The 16,272-nt window shown below is 46.5% G+C and overlaps 1 protein-coding gene across 11 annotated transcripts in view; it reads right to left on the reverse strand.

The window, feature by feature from the left end:
• SPECC1 (sperm antigen with calponin homology and coiled-coil domains 1) overlaps positions 1–16,272 on the reverse strand; it is a 289,226-nt gene that overhangs the window by 88,241 nt on the left and 184,713 nt on the right. For all 11 annotated transcript variants that reach the window (XM_045487518.1, XM_045487513.1, XM_045487514.1 and 8 more), the window contains one exon: positions 2,347–2,554. In XM_045487518.1, the coding sequence (XP_045343474.1) occupies positions 2,347–2,554 (208 nt within the window). The remainder of the gene's footprint in view (positions 1–2,346; positions 2,555–16,272) is intronic.

A 16,272-nucleotide genomic window follows, 5' to 3' on the forward strand; every position in this document is an offset into this window, starting at 1 on the left:
ACTTCTCTTCTTTGACTTTATGCTTGTCAAGCATGGTGCTGTGTTTGGAAATATACATGGACGGGGGTAGGGGGGTTTGGTCGTATTCCCAAGCAATGACTACTGAGAATGGTCTGAATGCTGTGGATACTGAATGCTAACATTCTGTAGCTGTCCTGCATGGCACATCCAATGAAGGATGCAACTCGGGTGCTAACCAATCAATCACAGTGTAGACTATACAGTCAATCCTCATCATTTGTGGAAGTTATGTAAAATTGTCATGCATGCAGAATTAGTAAATACTAAACTATTGGTCCTATGGGGAATACGGAGTCAGGTTCTTGCGAGCCTCTGGTCACGACATTTTTATCAAAGGAGACATTACTTGTGTTACACAGGTTTGTTTGCCAATGTCCTTAAAAAAAAAAAAAAAAAAAAAAAAAGCCCATCCCAACAATGCTGGAAACCTGCTTATCCATGGGACCCTTTTCCTGTATAACACTCAGCAGGCATTTTAAAAATTCTTCTGGGGTGCCTGGGTGATTCAGGCAGTTCAGCGTCTGACTCTTGATTTCAGCTCAGGTCATGATCTCACGGTTTGTGGGGGTTCAAACCCCACATCGGGCTCTGTGCCGACAGTGTGGAACCTGCTGGGGATTCTCCCTCTCTCTTTGCCCCTCCTCCTCTCATGCTCCCCAGTCCTCAAAATAAATAAACTTAAAAAAAAGATTCTTCTGCACCTCCTAAACCTGCCTCGCCTGCAAAGTTTTTAACTTTCTCATGGTGTGTGGCCTTTTGAGCCTTGAGAGCCAACCAGCACCAGCTGAGAAGGGTTTAACACTTTCCTGGCCCTGAGAAACAGGACTGTAAATTTATTTGGTTTTTGGTTTCATAACAATGCAGTCCACTACATTTTCTTTCAACCAGACATCATCTCACAAATCTGCAAATCTAGCTGCTTTTCCATCTTTTCCACGGCTTCATCGTGGACCAGATTTTACTTCAGCATCTTCCAGACCAGTCTCATATACAGGTTGGTGACTTTCCTCTTCTCTTCTCTGGAAGTTCTCATTAACATTGAACTCACAGCCAACAGCACTAAAACTTGTGCTTGAACAAAACGTGTCTAGCGCACATATTTTCTCCGTAAAGCACATCACATCTCTCCTGCTATAGGGACCCTAGATAAGGAGGATGGACTATATGCCTCAGGGAACTTTGCAGGCAACCAGCTATGCTATTTTTAGCAATGGCCAGTGTCACGAAAAGCTCTGTGCATTAGTTCTCGTGTTCCAAAAGCAAAACACACTAGGGGGCGCCTGGGTGGCTCAGTGGGTTCAGCATCCAACTTCAGCTCAGGTCATGATCTCGCGGTCCGTGGGTTTGAGCCCCGTGTCGGGTTCTGTGCTGACAGCTCAGAGCCTGGAGCTTCCTTCAGATTCTGTATCTCCCTCTCTCCCTGTCCCTCTCCCACTCACACTCTGTCTTTCTCTCTCTCTCAAAAATAAATAAACATAAAAAAATTAAAAAAAAAAAAAAACCACTAGATGGGATCATTTTGATAAAGCTCATTTGGACAAGGCAGGCAATGTTTAACTAACCCCTTTTAAAGTCTTTCCCTAGTCAAAGCAAACAATGAGTCCATAAAGAAGCCATATATTGGAGCCTCTTCAGTAACAAAGTGGCCAACATCTGTAAGTTACTTGATATCCTACCTTCAATGGGACACACGCTAGAATTGTTTTCTCCCCGAGCCCAAGAGCACACACTGCTCAAACCCATCTGACCATCTGTCACCCATCTTCCCATCCATCAGGCCCAAAAGACAAAGCTCTCTCAAGGCCGGACGAGTGTGGTCAGCAGTGTGGCTCACGCACAGCACACCTGACACTCCAAAATGCGTTTGCTCCTTTTCACCGTCACCCCACGCTGCTGGCTCGATGTTCAATGATTGTTTCTTTGATGCCACCCGTTTTCCAGTTAAAGGCGTTAAGTATCCTGCCTTTCTCCTCCTAGGAGACCGTAGACTATGCGCAAGGAAGACTTTTCTTTTTTCTTTTTTTTTTAATGTTAACTTTTATTTTTGAGACAGAGAGAGACAGAGCGTGAACGGGGGAGGGTCAGAGAGAGTGGGAGACACAGAATCCGAAGCAGGCTCCAGGCTCCGAGAGGTCAGCACAGAGCCCGACGCGGGGCTCGAACCCATGGACCGTGAGATCGTGACCTGAGCCGAAGCCAAACACTTAACCGACTAAGCCACCCAGGCGCCCCTAGGAAGACTTTTCAAAAAATAATTCTCGCAGGCCCTCCCCAGCACCCTGCTGGCTCCTGGCCTACCTGTGACCAGGACGTGATTTCACTCACTTTCTAGCTCACTGATGAGCTGGTTGTTATGTAACTTGACAGCCCGATGCTGTTCCACCTGATCTTCCAGTTCAAATATGGTTTCCTTCATGTCTTTAATCTCCGCATCGCTCTCTGACGCTTTCTCCTGCAGCTTGAGGCTGGTTCTGCTCAGCTGTTCTGCCTGACGATCACATATCTCCTTCAAGTAAGAATAATCCTTTTCCACCTAGAACAAAAGGAAGGTTTCCCGGTCAGCGTAACAGGAAAATGTTCCTCGCACATCAGCCCCAGGCTCATCCACGCACAGCAAGGGAAGCTCTGTGCACGCGTGGTACCTGACACCTGTATTCTTAACCTCAGAAACAGCCAAGGCTATAAATATAGAGAAACGTGATGTGTGCGAAAGGCCAAATGGTGGATGCTGTGTCCCTTCCTACAGGCATAAGGAAAGCTGCAGGTACCCAAGGGCCCTTCTGTCCTGCAGCTGGGTGCAACAGCGCTCCCCCGGGAGGCCCTGGTATTGCACCGCAAGAGCTGGCCTCCTCACATCTGCTGTGGCACAGCGCCCTCTGCTGGTGATCCGGGAACAGTGCCCCCAGGACCTGACTGATTCCGCCCCCCACCCCTGATCCCCGCCACCCTCCCATCCCCCCGCAAACTCCAAATCCCTTCAGCCGTAAAGTACTTGCGGTCATGGTGTTTCTTTAGAGAAATACGACACTAATGTGATGGAGAACACCAGCGGAAGGCACAGAACACAAACATGTACGTGCACCAGACACAGAAAAGAGGCACGGGACAGGCATTCATTTCACCTTTTCAGTTCTTCATCATTAAACATTTCGAATGCGCAGAAAAGCTCCCAACGTGAGGAGACAGCCATGCGCCCAAACGGACTTAACGATGGTTAAATGTTGCCATGTCTGCCAAATATTTTGACTTTAACAACATTTAGTGAAGCCCCAACCTTCTCTCCCACCCCAGAGAGTAATTTGCATTATCCTAAAATTGGCGTGCACTTGTTCCGAAATGGTTTTCACTTTTACTATATATCAATGTGCCCATAATACATACATAGTATTATGTACATAGTTCTGCTTTAGAATTTGTATACAAGTCATAGACTTGTTACGCTTTCGTAAAACTTGTTTTTAATCATGTTTTTGACATGTATCCACACTGATATCTACAATGCTGCCATTACTTTAAATGTTTCACAGTATTTGGTCTATAGTCTATCTAGAGTCGGTCTATAGTCCTTTAAATAATGTTGCAAAATAGCTATACACTTACCAATTAATATAAGCTTGGTACCTAATAGATTTCTTCCTAGATTTGGAGGCATCTCCATTTACAGTAACATTTTTTTTTTTTTTACCATTGCATTTAAGGGGTAAAACCTTCTGGCTGTAGGGGTGCCTGGGTGGCTCAGCCAGTTAAGTGTCTGACTCTTGATTTTGGCTCAGGTCATGATCTCACAGTTTGTGAGGTCGAGCCCCGCGCCGGGCTCTGTGCTGACAGCGCTGAGCCTGTTGGGATTCTCTCCCTCCCTCCCTCTCTCTCTCTCTGCCCCTCCCCAGCTCATGCTCTCTCTCTCAAAATAAATCAATAAACATAAAAAAAAAAAAAAAAAAAAACCCTTCTGGGTGTAAGTTCTAGGCAGGCAGAGACCCTGTCTGCTTTCTTCACCATCATATCCCTGGCACCTGCACAGCATCAAACACACAGGAGGCACCTAGTGAAAACCTGATGAATGAATACACAGACACTGGACAGCAATATTGCACCTGTTTTTCAATTGGGACGTTGCGATAAGGAATAAAGAAAGAAAGAAGGGGAGGGAGGGAGAGAGAGAGGGAATACAGAGGGAACCAGTACACTGCCTACCTCAAAGGTGAGCTCTGTTCTGCGAAACCTGTATTTCAATTATAAAGGCGTGTGGCTGGATACTGCAATAGAAAATACATCATTGTAGCTGCTGTGGTACGTCGAGATTGCCGGCCTGGAGCCAGACTACCGGAGCTGAAATCCCAATTGTGCCCAAGTCAGTCCAGGGTTCTTCTTCTTCTTTCTTTCTTTTTTTTTTTTTAAATATATATATATAATTGTTTAATGTTTATTTCTGAGAGAGACAGACAGAGCGTGAGCAGGGAATGCACAGGAAGGGAGGGAGACAGAATCGGAAACAGGCTCCAGGCTCTGTGCTGAAAAGAGCCTGACACGGGGCTCGAACTTACAAACCTTGAGATCACGACCCGAGCTGAAGTCGGGCGCTTAAACGACTGAGCCACCCAGGTGCCCCCAGCCCTGGGTTCTGTAATCTCCCTGCCTCCGTCTCCTCATCTGAACAATTAAGTGAAATACTGCACTTAAAGAGTTTATCGCCCTGCCTGACACATGGGAAGCACTCAATAAAAGTTACCGTATCTCTCCTAACTGCCTCATGTCTCCGTGTGTGCGACGTTAGATGATAATATGACACAGGTCCAGGAAGTCCACAACACACAAAACAGACCAAGTCTTATATCCGCCGATAGCTCCAGAATAAACACAAGACTTTAGGTAGAAGAGGGGCACGGCGTTTTAGATACGAGAAGGCTGAGCTTCGACAGCATTTGAAAAGCAGCAGAGGAAGGAAGCTCACACTATGAGCCCTGCACCCTGAGTAAGACCGTGCCTTTCTGCACAGCGGGCTGGGCTCCGTGTCCAGGAACTCTCAGGCTGAGGGCCGCTCACCTGGTGTCTAGAAACGTGCCTGTTACTTGCGTGGGCCCTACTGTGCGTCAGGAGTGAAACTGAAGGATGCACCCTGAGGAGGGTCTCCGCACGCGGCCGAGGCTGCCGGCCTCCCACAGGCCCCGAACACCTTTACTTCCCACACGTTGGCCCCTCGTGATCACAAGCACCGGATGGCAGGCGAGGCGGTGGGGAGGGGGCCGCTGGGAGGTGTGCGGTGGCCCGCTGGGGCCAGTAAACCTGCAAGTCAGGATGCCGTTTCAGATCACACACCTCATTCCTCCTTCTTGACTGGGGAGTCGTCCTCTCAAGTTTAGCAATGTATTCCGGAAAGCTCTTTCATTAAGACAAGCAACAACGACAAGGCCCTTAAGTGGCTTCGCAACGTCTTCCTGCAGGGGCTTGCTAAGTAGCAACAGGCAGGTGTTATTATATTCATTTTACAGATTCACAGATGGGAGAGAGGGCGAAGCCAAGCTAATTAAAAAGAACAACGCGGGGCGCCTGGGTGGCTCAGTCAGTTAAGCGTCCGACTTCAGCTCAGGTCACGATCTCGCGGTTCGTGAGTTCGAGCCCCGTGCCAGGCTCTGGGCTGATGGCTCAGAGCCTGGAGCCTGTTTCCGATTCTGTGTCTCCCTCTCTCTCTGCCCCTCCCCCGTTCATGCTCTGTCTCTCTCTGTCCCAAAAATAAATAAACGTTGAAAAAAAAATTAAAAAAAAAAAAAAAGAACAACGCAATTTATCAGGTATCTAGGGCCAACACCTGGTACTTCCATGACCCTTAGAGTTCTAGGCTGCCCTCCTGCCGGCCAGTCCTTTAGAGTCCAGCTTCTCTAGTTCAATAACTGCTCTATCCGACAACCAGCAATGTGATTTTTACTGTCTCCCCTTCTTTTTTTTTTTTTTTTTTTTTTAATGTTTACTCATTTATTTTGAGAGAGAGACAGAGAGCATGGCAAGAGGGAGGGAGGGAGAGAATCCCAAGCAGGCTCCCCACTGTCAGCACAGAGCCCGATGTGGGGCCTGAACTCATGAACTGTGAGATCATGACCTGAGCCGAAGTCAAGAGGTGGAGGCTGAACCGACTGAGCCACCCAGGCGCCCCTCCAAGGTCTCGAGAAATCACCTCATGCATTCCACAGATGACCTCTCATCTTCAAAAATCAACTTTCTCTAGGGGCGCCTGGGTGGCGCAGTCGGTTAAGCGTCCGACTTCAGCCAGGTCACGATCTCGCGATCCGTGAGTTCGAGCCCCGCGTCAGGCTCTGGGCTGATGGCTCAGAGCCTGGAGCCTGTTTCCGATTCTGTGTCTCCCTCTCTCTCTGCCCCTCCCCCGTTCATGCTCTGTCTCTCTCTGTCCCAAAAATAAATAAACGTTGAAAAAAAAAATTAAAAAAAAAAATCAACTTTCTCTAGAAATGGGCGTGAAGAATTGTATTACAAACAGATTCAAATGAGTTTCCCATGGAGGGAGTGGGAGCCACAGTCCTTCCTGGAGAGGGCTGTTTAGAGCCAGTGCTTCAAGCTCCGACAACCGCCAGAGGGCAGATGGCAGCAGGGACCTCGTGGGATTCACAACCAAGGCGCAGCTTCCCACCCTTCCGGGACCCAGGATGCAGGGCCGGGCAGGGCGGCTCTGAGACAGACGGGCTAGAACCTGCTGTCCCCACCCCACCACCTCCCCGGGTTACCTCCTACTCCCCTCAAGATCCAAGTTCTAAATCAAACAAAAGGATGTGTTCTGATGACTCAGGTTTTCACTGTGAACTTTTCTATTGTGTTCTAATCAAATAAAAATTCTCCTAATTCATTGAGACTTGAAAGCTTGTTCTTTTCAAACCAAGAAAGCTCTGGCCTTAAGACTACACTGTGTTTGAGTCCTCTCGTCTGCCTCAAATGTTTTTCTAACCCTTCTTTATGGTCATGGAACCAGAAAACAGTACAAATCAGTGATGAGGAGTAAAGACCCAATATTGAATCCTGGCCTTCGTCAACTCATCAGTAAGCTAGTAACATTAGCCTTTCTCTGTCTTGGTTTTTTTCAAGTGCAAAACATTAGATAATGACAGTATTTCTAGCATAAAAACATGATTAAATGAGATGATCTAAAGCCTCCAGGAGCACCTAGCACATATAGAGCACTAAACTATTCACTGTTATTTTTAAAATACGATAATAAATTTTGTTTTTTTAACATTTACATTTAAAAAATTTTTTAACGTCTATTAATTTCTGACAGGGCACATGCGCGCGCACACGTGCAAGCAGGGGAGGGGTAGAGTGAGAGCGGGACAGAGGATCTCAAGTGGGCTCCATGCTGACAGTAGACAGCCTGATGTGGGGCTTGAACTCAGGAATCGCCAAGATAATGACCTGAGCCGAAATTGGACACTTAACCAATTGACTGAGCCACCCAGGTGCCCCTAAATTTTGCTTTTATGTGTTTAAAAAAAATTTTTTTTAACATTTATTTTTGAGAGAGAGCCAGAGTGCAAGCAGGGGAGGGGCAGAAAGAGAGGGAGACACAGACTCGGAAGCAGGATCCAGGCTCTGAGCTGTCAGCACAGAGCCCAACGTGGGGCTCGAACTCAAGGACTATGAGATCACGACCTGAGCCAAAGTCGGACGTTTAACCGAAGGAGCCACCCAGGCACCCCCCTCCCTCTAAATTTTGTTTTTTAACATATTGATACGATTATCACAGCCTCTCTCCTATATTCCATTACAAGTTTCTCTAACATTCATTCATGTATTCAGGAAGAATATAACTGGATACCTAATACATGGAAAAAGTCACAATGTTAAAACTACACAGCTGATCCCCAAAAAACATGGGGGTTAGTGGGCACCGACCTCCCCTACATGGTTGAAAACTTTATTGCTTTACTAAACTATAACTTTTGACTCCACCAAAACTTAACTCCTAATAGCCTACTATGAAGCCTTGCTGATCACATAAATGTCGACGAACACATATTTTGCACGTTATACGTATTACAGGCCGTATTCTTGCGGTAAAGGAAGTTAGAGACAATGTTATTTAGAAAATCATCAGGAAGAGAAAATACATTTACAGTATTGTACTTGCTGAAAAAAACCCTCCACATGTAAAGTGGACCCGTGCTGTTCAAGGGTCAGCTGTGTATGGTATGAGAGTAAATAAACTTGGGAGTGACTGCTTGAGTAACTTCACCATGAGTAAGAGTGTGTTATTTTTGTTGTGTTTGTTTTTACATCTAACTTTGTTCCTCCAAAACTCCATTCGCTTACTTCTTGGCCCTGTTTCGAATATATACTGCTGACGGACAGCCATGTTTCATTCACCCTGGCCAAAACTTGAACTTTTCTTCTCTTTATTTTTTTGCAATGCTATTCTGCCAAGGGAGAGCAGAGCATGGTCATTTAGTTTAAGCTTTTGTTATGGAAAAAGGAAGATGGCTAGGAAACCCTCAAAGAAATGGGTAAGCATCTGTATTTCACTCTGGGAACTTTCTAGATTTTCAGATGAGCGCTCAGGGAGGTGCTCCCTGAGTGTTCAAAATGCCGGGGCTTCGCAGACAAGCCCTAAGGTCAAGTTGAGGAAAAAAAAGTGCTCAGGCCTAATCTCAGGAAAGGTGTTAGCACGTCTACAGAGAAAAATGGGCCCCTCGGAAGGGTAGTGGGGGGGCGGGGGGCGGTCAGCCCAGGAAATCCAGAAAGGGAGAGACCCCACTGGGTCCAGGGGAGTGCCCCCTCCACCTTTACTCAAACATCACGTGTCTCTTTGCCAAACCCTCAGGTTCAGCCCCCAAACTCCTTCACAAGGTTTTGAGAACAGAGCCCTACGGGGTGGGGGTCGGGGTGGGGCCAGGGAGTGGAGGGAGCCAGCAGTCACATGGCAACACAGGACTGCCATCATGTCCTGGGCCACCTGACTGTCAGGTCTGACCTAATAAAGGCCGCAAGGGCGTTCTGCTTCACAGAGGGCCCTTCCTAAGCTTCAGCTCCTGGTGCACAGCAGGCTTCAAGCTCTGGACCGCAAGGCTGGGGCCCGAGGCGCAGTCCCTGAGCAATGGCCCCCCTCGAAGGCTTCCCGGTGCAGAGCCTACAGGCCTTCCCCAAGCTGCCTGGACAAGAGTCTCCTCTCGACTTGAAAACAGGCTCTGTTACACAGGTTTCTCACTGCCTTCTTCCCAGCACGAAGTCACAGGACTGCTTTGCCCAGAGAACTGATACACTGGCGTCCACCAAAGGCACCGGAGAGCATGAGGGACACTGAGCCCAAGACCACTGAAACGTCCACGTTTTCAGCCTCAACAACTCAACCTTAACGTTCATGATGCACGCAGGAGACGTGATCCCTAAGCTCCCCCTTGGACCCTACCAAACAGATTCGCCAATACTTCTGACCTCCTCCGAGATGCCAGGGAAGGGCAAGGGGCTTTCACACACGTGATCCTAGCTGATCTACCATGGGGACAGTGACCCCACAGAGCTGAGGGCCCCTCTGAAAAAGCGACACCACCGATGAGACCTAACGCTTAAGGCAGGGTGAGGCAAGTCAAGGACGGGGAATGGGGAGGGGGACGAAGACAGGGGCCAGAGCACCTTCGGTGGAGAGAGCCTCCCAAACAACAGAACTCCTGATGCAGACAAAGACTGGGCCAGGCAGGGCCCGTACAGGGGAGCTGGGGGTGCAACAGAAGGTGGCTGCTGGGTGTCCATCAGGGGCTGCATTGGGTGCAAATGGCCGAAGGCTTTACCCTGAATTCGGGAGATCACTGCGAGCACTTCACGGAGAACGGACGGGAATGGGGGAAAGCGAACCCCCTCTCTGGGGGCTGCGGCAAACAGTGCTCTCTCCCTTACCCAAAAGTCATTCTCCATTTCTTTCTAGGAATCCCAATTTGGTTTAAGAATCGGGCTGTGATCTTGTGATATCAAGGGAAGTGGGCCGGGGGAGGGTGCGTGTGGCCCAGCTGTGACCAGACACAAAGGTAAAAGTTGCTGAGGGCCCCCCCGCCGCCCCCCGCCAAGCCGGGGAAAACTGTTCTCCCGATAGGACTGAGGTATCGGGGAGCTGCCGAGGCTCCTGCCTGTCAGGACTGTGGGGATCACATGCTGAGGATCCTGCACCCTCTTGGCAGGAAGGCCGTGGAATCACAGAGCCCTGATGTCACACAGCCCCTGGACCACAGCTACCAACTTCCTGCCTCCTGACTTCTGACTACAGGAGGAAAGTGAGCCGCTGGCTTCAGCCGCTGGCACTACGGGTTTCTGTTTCTTAGGATCCAAAGCATGGCCTGGGCATCTTCACGGACCACCTGCTATTTAAGCGGGCTCCAAGGTCACCTCAGTCCTTCAAAGAGTCCTATTCTGCTGTCATGGCTACAGAACCATCTACTTGGTGCATCTTTCTCTCAAATTCTGGTTTTGCCATTTGCGGCCAGTGGCTCCCCTAATCAGCTTGGCCTGGTGACCAATACTGGTCACACAATGATTACTGCACCTCTGAGTTTTCTCCGACCACTCACAGCAAGTGTTTCTTTTCTTTTTTTAAAAATTTTTTTAATGTCAATTTATTTTTGGGAGAGACAGACAGAGTGTGAGTGGGGGAGGGGCAGAGAGAGAGGGAGACACAAAATCTGAAGCAGGCTCCAGGCTCTGAGCTGTCACCACAGAGCCCTATGCAGGGCTCGAACTCGAGCCGTGAGATCATGACCTGAGCCAAAGTCGGATGCTCAACTGACTGAGCCACCCAGGCGCCCCAGCATGTATTTCTTTATAATCTCCTTTCTCCTCTGGAAGAGACACCCGAGTTTCTGCTTTAGAAAGAACTAAATTTCTAAGGATACCACCTATAAGCTTTCAACCTCAGGGGTGGGGCCGGGGGGGGGGGGAGGGAACAACAACAATACTTTCTTTTAAAACTTCTAGGTTTCGGGGCGCCTGGGTGGCGCAGTCGGTTAAGCGTCCGACTTCAGCCAGGTCACGATCTCGCCGTCCGTGAGTTCGAGCCCCGCGTCAGGCTCTGGGCTGATGGCTCAGAGCCTGGAGCCTGTTTCCAATTCTGTGTCTCCCTCTCTCTCTGCACCCCACCCCCCCCCCCCCCCGTTCATGCTCTGTCTCTCTCTGTCCCAAAAATAAATAAACGTTGAAAATAAAATAAAATAAAATAAATTAAAACTTATAGGTTTCAAGGCTTATAGACACTGTAACTTGAAATCAAGATCTCATGTGATCGTTAGAAAACCATAAACCTGGATTGCAGTATAGTCTGAAAAACCAATAATCCCATTTAATGACATGCTGCTTGCTGGCTGGGGCAGGCATTCCTCTCTCTCTCTCTCTTCCTCTCTCTCGAAAGGAAGAGAGAGAGAGAGAGGGAGAGTGAATGAGTGTGGCTTATAGGAGGCTGAGGCATCTGTGGAAATGACAGCCATCCTCAAAGTCGTACAGAGGCATGTTTTATAACCATACGGTAATCTGCCAGCAAAATGTAAATATAGGATATCAGAGAAGCTGACAAGAATGGAGATACTAGCAAACAGCTGAAGACAAAGAAATGAGAGGAACAGAGAGCCTCTGAAATAATCCAAATGATTGTAAATGTCCTACCAATTTTCCATTTACTGTAGGAAGAACAGATCCACCTTGCACCAAAAAAAAAAAAAAAAAGTACATTTTAAGGCTTTTCAGAGGCTCTTCTAATAGTATCTGAGTCATTTATGTAACTTACGGAAACTGGAAATTTATACAGATTTACTCAATCAGATCATAGGGTGGTTTGGTATTGCTTTTCCTCTCTTTAGTAAACAGGCAATTTTGTTCTTTTCTCATAACAGTCGCCTTCTGCCATGAATTTGAATGGATGAATGCAGAGCTCAAGCGTAGAAGTTGTTCATCACCAAGAAAACTGCTTGGTGGTTAACAGGACACTCACTCAGACATCGGCTCAAGGTGGTGAAATGTGAAAGGTCTAGCAAATGTCCTGCAAAGTGACTGAGAACTAAAGAATTAGAATTTGCGCTGGGAACGCAAAGATGACTTAACACTGGACTGCCTTAGAAAATCTGTTATTCTAATTCACCTTGTTAACAAGTTAAAAGAGAAAAACCACCATGATTATACAAAAACTACTCTAAGATCAGATCTGAGAGATGTTTAAGACCTATAACAGATGTAGAAAAATTCAATCCCTATCCTTTTAAAAAAAACAAACAAATCAGTTCCTAGCAAAATACTCGTATAACTCAATACAAGGTACACAGCACGTGCCTACGACAGACATCCTTGATAACAAAATGTTGAAGACGCTCCCTTTAAATCAGGAACGAGGCCAAGACCCACCCCCTCCGCCTCCACACCAACCACACTTCTGTTCTACACCCTACGATGAAGAGGGGCTGCCCGAGGTCACAGAATTCATCACAATTAACCAAGTCAGGAGGACCCACGCTTCCCACTTATCAATCCATCGCTTCACATCATTCTACGTTTGTACTAAAAGTGCTCCTGTGTCCTTCAGGCATGAGTCCCTTAACATCTCATCACTTGAATTCATGGTTGCTGGTAGATCAACTGATATCCTGCCCTGGGGTTACAATAAGCTTTCGGTCAGCCTAGAAAGTCCGGGTTTTACACCTTTTCGAAGGTAACAGAAAAGCACAGGTAACGAGCCCACTGTGATTATAGGTCAATGCCCTTGTGCACTAAGACGGCACAAAATCACAGACCTGGGATCTCAAGTATAAAAGCAACTCCAGGTGACCTGGTGCTTCAGTCTTACCTCGAAATACCAGCTACAGTCTCTTCCATTCTACTGACAAATTTTTGATGATTCTAATCAGCGTGTAATACAAAGGGAATACAGGAATAATATAATTAACAGCTGACTTAAAATGTATATGCTGTACCTTGCACTCCACAGAAAATGCAAACCTTTTTTCTTTTTCTCCAAATTAGACTTGGTTTGTCCCAGAAAAATTCTCAATTTTACTGTCCTCGTGTAGATAAAGCTAGAAGGAAGGGCAAACTCATACCTTTAAATGCTGTCATTATCAACCAAGAAATGACAGACTTAACCGAACACAGAATTTCACTCAAAAAACTAAGAAGAAACCAAGGAAATACAGACGAGCAGGATAAAAGGATTAATAAAGATAAAAGCAGAAACAAATTAATGAAATAAGTTAACGTAGAACCGGTAAACGAATCCGGCTGGTCTTGGTGTTCAAGGATTCAAGGCATGTGGAGTGACATACTCTATCCTTCTGAATAAGAAGATTAAATATTTTACTTATGCTGACACAGGTTGGTACACGTGCCTAAACGTGCATAAACTGGGGAGACGTCCGAGAAGACATACAGCAAATTGTCAACACTGTTTTTCTCCAAGTGACGGGACTGAAGGTAGGATTAATTTTTCTCTTTATACGTTGCCATATTTCCTAAACCTTCCGTAACGAATACATAATTTTCATGGCCAGAAAAAGTGAAGCTACTGTTTTGAGATACCAAATTATTTCTTGGTGACCCATGTATTTTATGTAATGTCAATCGAAATAGCGAAGAGATAGGTGAAGGGCTGAGGGGGCACTTCAAGAAGGTCATCTGGAAGATGACGCATTTTGCAACAGAGTGATGGGAGGGGAAATGATTTCAGACACTAGAAGTTAATGTAAAGCTACAATCACCAACTTAAACTTCAAATGGGCACCTGGCGAGTACCTTCTATGGAATCACTTCCATACTTTCAAATTTTATTGAAATTTTATTTAGCATTTTAGCTATAAATTTAGAACACTGACAATGATTAAAAAAAAAAAAAAGAAAAAACTAACACTACCTACCACTCAGATTATCAAACAACCAAGCCAGAACCAAGCTGCAACAAACTAATCTTTTAAAAAAAATTTTTAATGTGTATTTATTTTTGAGAGAGAGAGCACAAGCAGGGGACGGTCAGAGAGAGAGGGAGACACAGAATCCAAAGCAGGCTCCAGGCTCTAAGCTGTCAGCACAGAGCCCGACGCGGGGCTCGAACCCACGAACCGTGAGATCATGACCTGAGCCACAGGTGTATGCTTAACCAACTTAACCAACCCAGGCACCAGGCAGTAGACTAATCTAAAGGCAGATGAAGCAGTGGAGAAAAATCACCCTGTGAGCTCATGGCACAACTTTTTTCTTTTCTTTTTTTTTTTTTTTTTTTTGTGTGTGTGTGTGTTTATTTATTTTGAGGGAGAGAGAGAAAGCTTATAGGGGTGAAGAAGCAAAAAGAGTGGGAGAGAGAATCCCAAGCAGGCTCTGCCATCTCGACAGTGAGATCAGGTCTTGAGCTGAAATCAAGAGTCGGACGCTTAACTGACTGAGCCACCCAGGCGCCTACAACTTGTTTCTTGTAACAGTGACGACCCTAAGGTGGGAAGTGATTTCAACCTCTCGCTCTCACCACCAGACCCCTAACATCACAGATCCAGAGCTTGCAGGAAACGGAAACTAGGAAGCCACCTGTCTATGCCTTTCCAGCGCTGCTCTGTGAGCAGGCAGGATATTATAGAATTACCAGCAACTTTATCATGTAACAAAGTTGCAGACTGACGAAAGGATTATTTTTAAAAATGAAACAGGGATCATTTATTTGATTGTGGGCTGGGTAAGATCTTCCCCAGTGAAGAAGGGGAGGAAAAAAGAGGCAATGAAGACCAGATCTGAATGACCCAGCAACTGGATACCAAGCATTGGCAAGGGTTCAGGGAAACAGGCACTCCCGTGGATCAGCTGGTGGGAACACTTCTGGGGGGAAAACTGGCTGAATGTATTGAGTGTCCTTAAAATGGTCACATTCGAGGGGCGCCTGGGTGGCGCAGTCGGTTAAGCGTCCCACTTCAGCCAGGTCACGATCTCGCGGTCCGTGAGTTCGAGCCCCGCGTCAGGCTCTGGGCTGATGGCTCAGAGCCTGGAGCCTGTTTCCGATTCTGTGTCTCCCTCTCTCTCTGCCCCTCCCCCGTTCATGCTCTGTCTCTCTCTGTCCCCCCAAAAAAAAAATAAATAAATAAACGTTGAAAAAAAAATATTTAAAAAAAAATAAAAAAAAATGGTCACATGCGGGGCACGTGGGTGGCTCAGTCAAGCGTCCGTCGTCGGCTCAGGTCATGATCTCACGGTCCGTGAGTTTGAGCCCCTCCTCGGGCTCTGTGCTGACAGCTCAGAGCCTGGAACCTGCTTCCGATTCTGTGTCTCCCTCTCTCTCTGACCCTCCCCCGTTCATGCTCTCTGTCTCAAAAATAAATAAACATTAAAAAAAATAATAGAGAAAAAAAGGTCACATTCTGACACATCAAGTCAGTGTTTAGGAATTTTTCCTAAGGAAATAACCAGACAGATATAAAAAAAAAAAAAAAAAAATGTATTTACAATATCAAAAGACCGGAAGAGAACATAACACGCTCAATGAACAGGTGACCGGTACAGAACATATGAGATATTTATATACTAGAATACGGCCTGGCCTTAATATCACGTTTCAAAGAATAATGAGAAGAATATACTTACAAAATATTAAATTACATGGGGCACGTGGGTGGCTCAATCAGTTAAGTGTCCAATTCTTGATTTCGGCTCAGATCCTGATCTCATGGTTTGTGAGTTCGAGCCCTGCACTGGGCTCTGTGCTGACAGCACGGAGCCTACTTGGGATTCTGTCTCCCTCTCTCTCTGCCCCTCCTCTGCTTGCTCTCTATCCCTCTCAAAAAAATAAATAAAAATAAACCTAACAAATTTAAACTAAAAGACTATGTAAAGGATGAGTCTATAAAAAAATTTTTTTTAATTTGTGGGACACACACATACACACACACACATCTGAGAGGAAACCCCAAAACAGTGGTTATATTATTACTGGGGAGGGAAATTAGGGATGATTTTAATCTCCTGTTACTAGCAGCCCAAAGCATGTTAACTGATAAACCTGGATAACCCTCTCTCATTCTGAGCCAGTAAGATTCAGCTTACTTGCCACCTCTTTCAGGAAGCCCTCCAGCACTACTTTCCTTTCTCCCATATCATTCTAGGTGTTCCTCCTTGGAACTGGACTCTGAGCTGTCCTCCAGGATACTCTTTATCCCTGCATCGCACTCACTGATCTGATTCACCATCTCCCTGCTACACTTTGAACCTACAGTCAGAAATGGGGGTGTTTCATTTTTGTGTCCCCAGTCTGTCCGG

Source organism: Leopardus geoffroyi, chromosome E1 (assembly GCF_018350155.1).
Source record: "Leopardus geoffroyi isolate Oge1 chromosome E1, O.geoffroyi_Oge1_pat1.0, whole genome shotgun sequence".
Lineage (NCBI taxonomy): Eukaryota > Metazoa > Chordata > Mammalia > Carnivora > Felidae > Leopardus > Leopardus geoffroyi.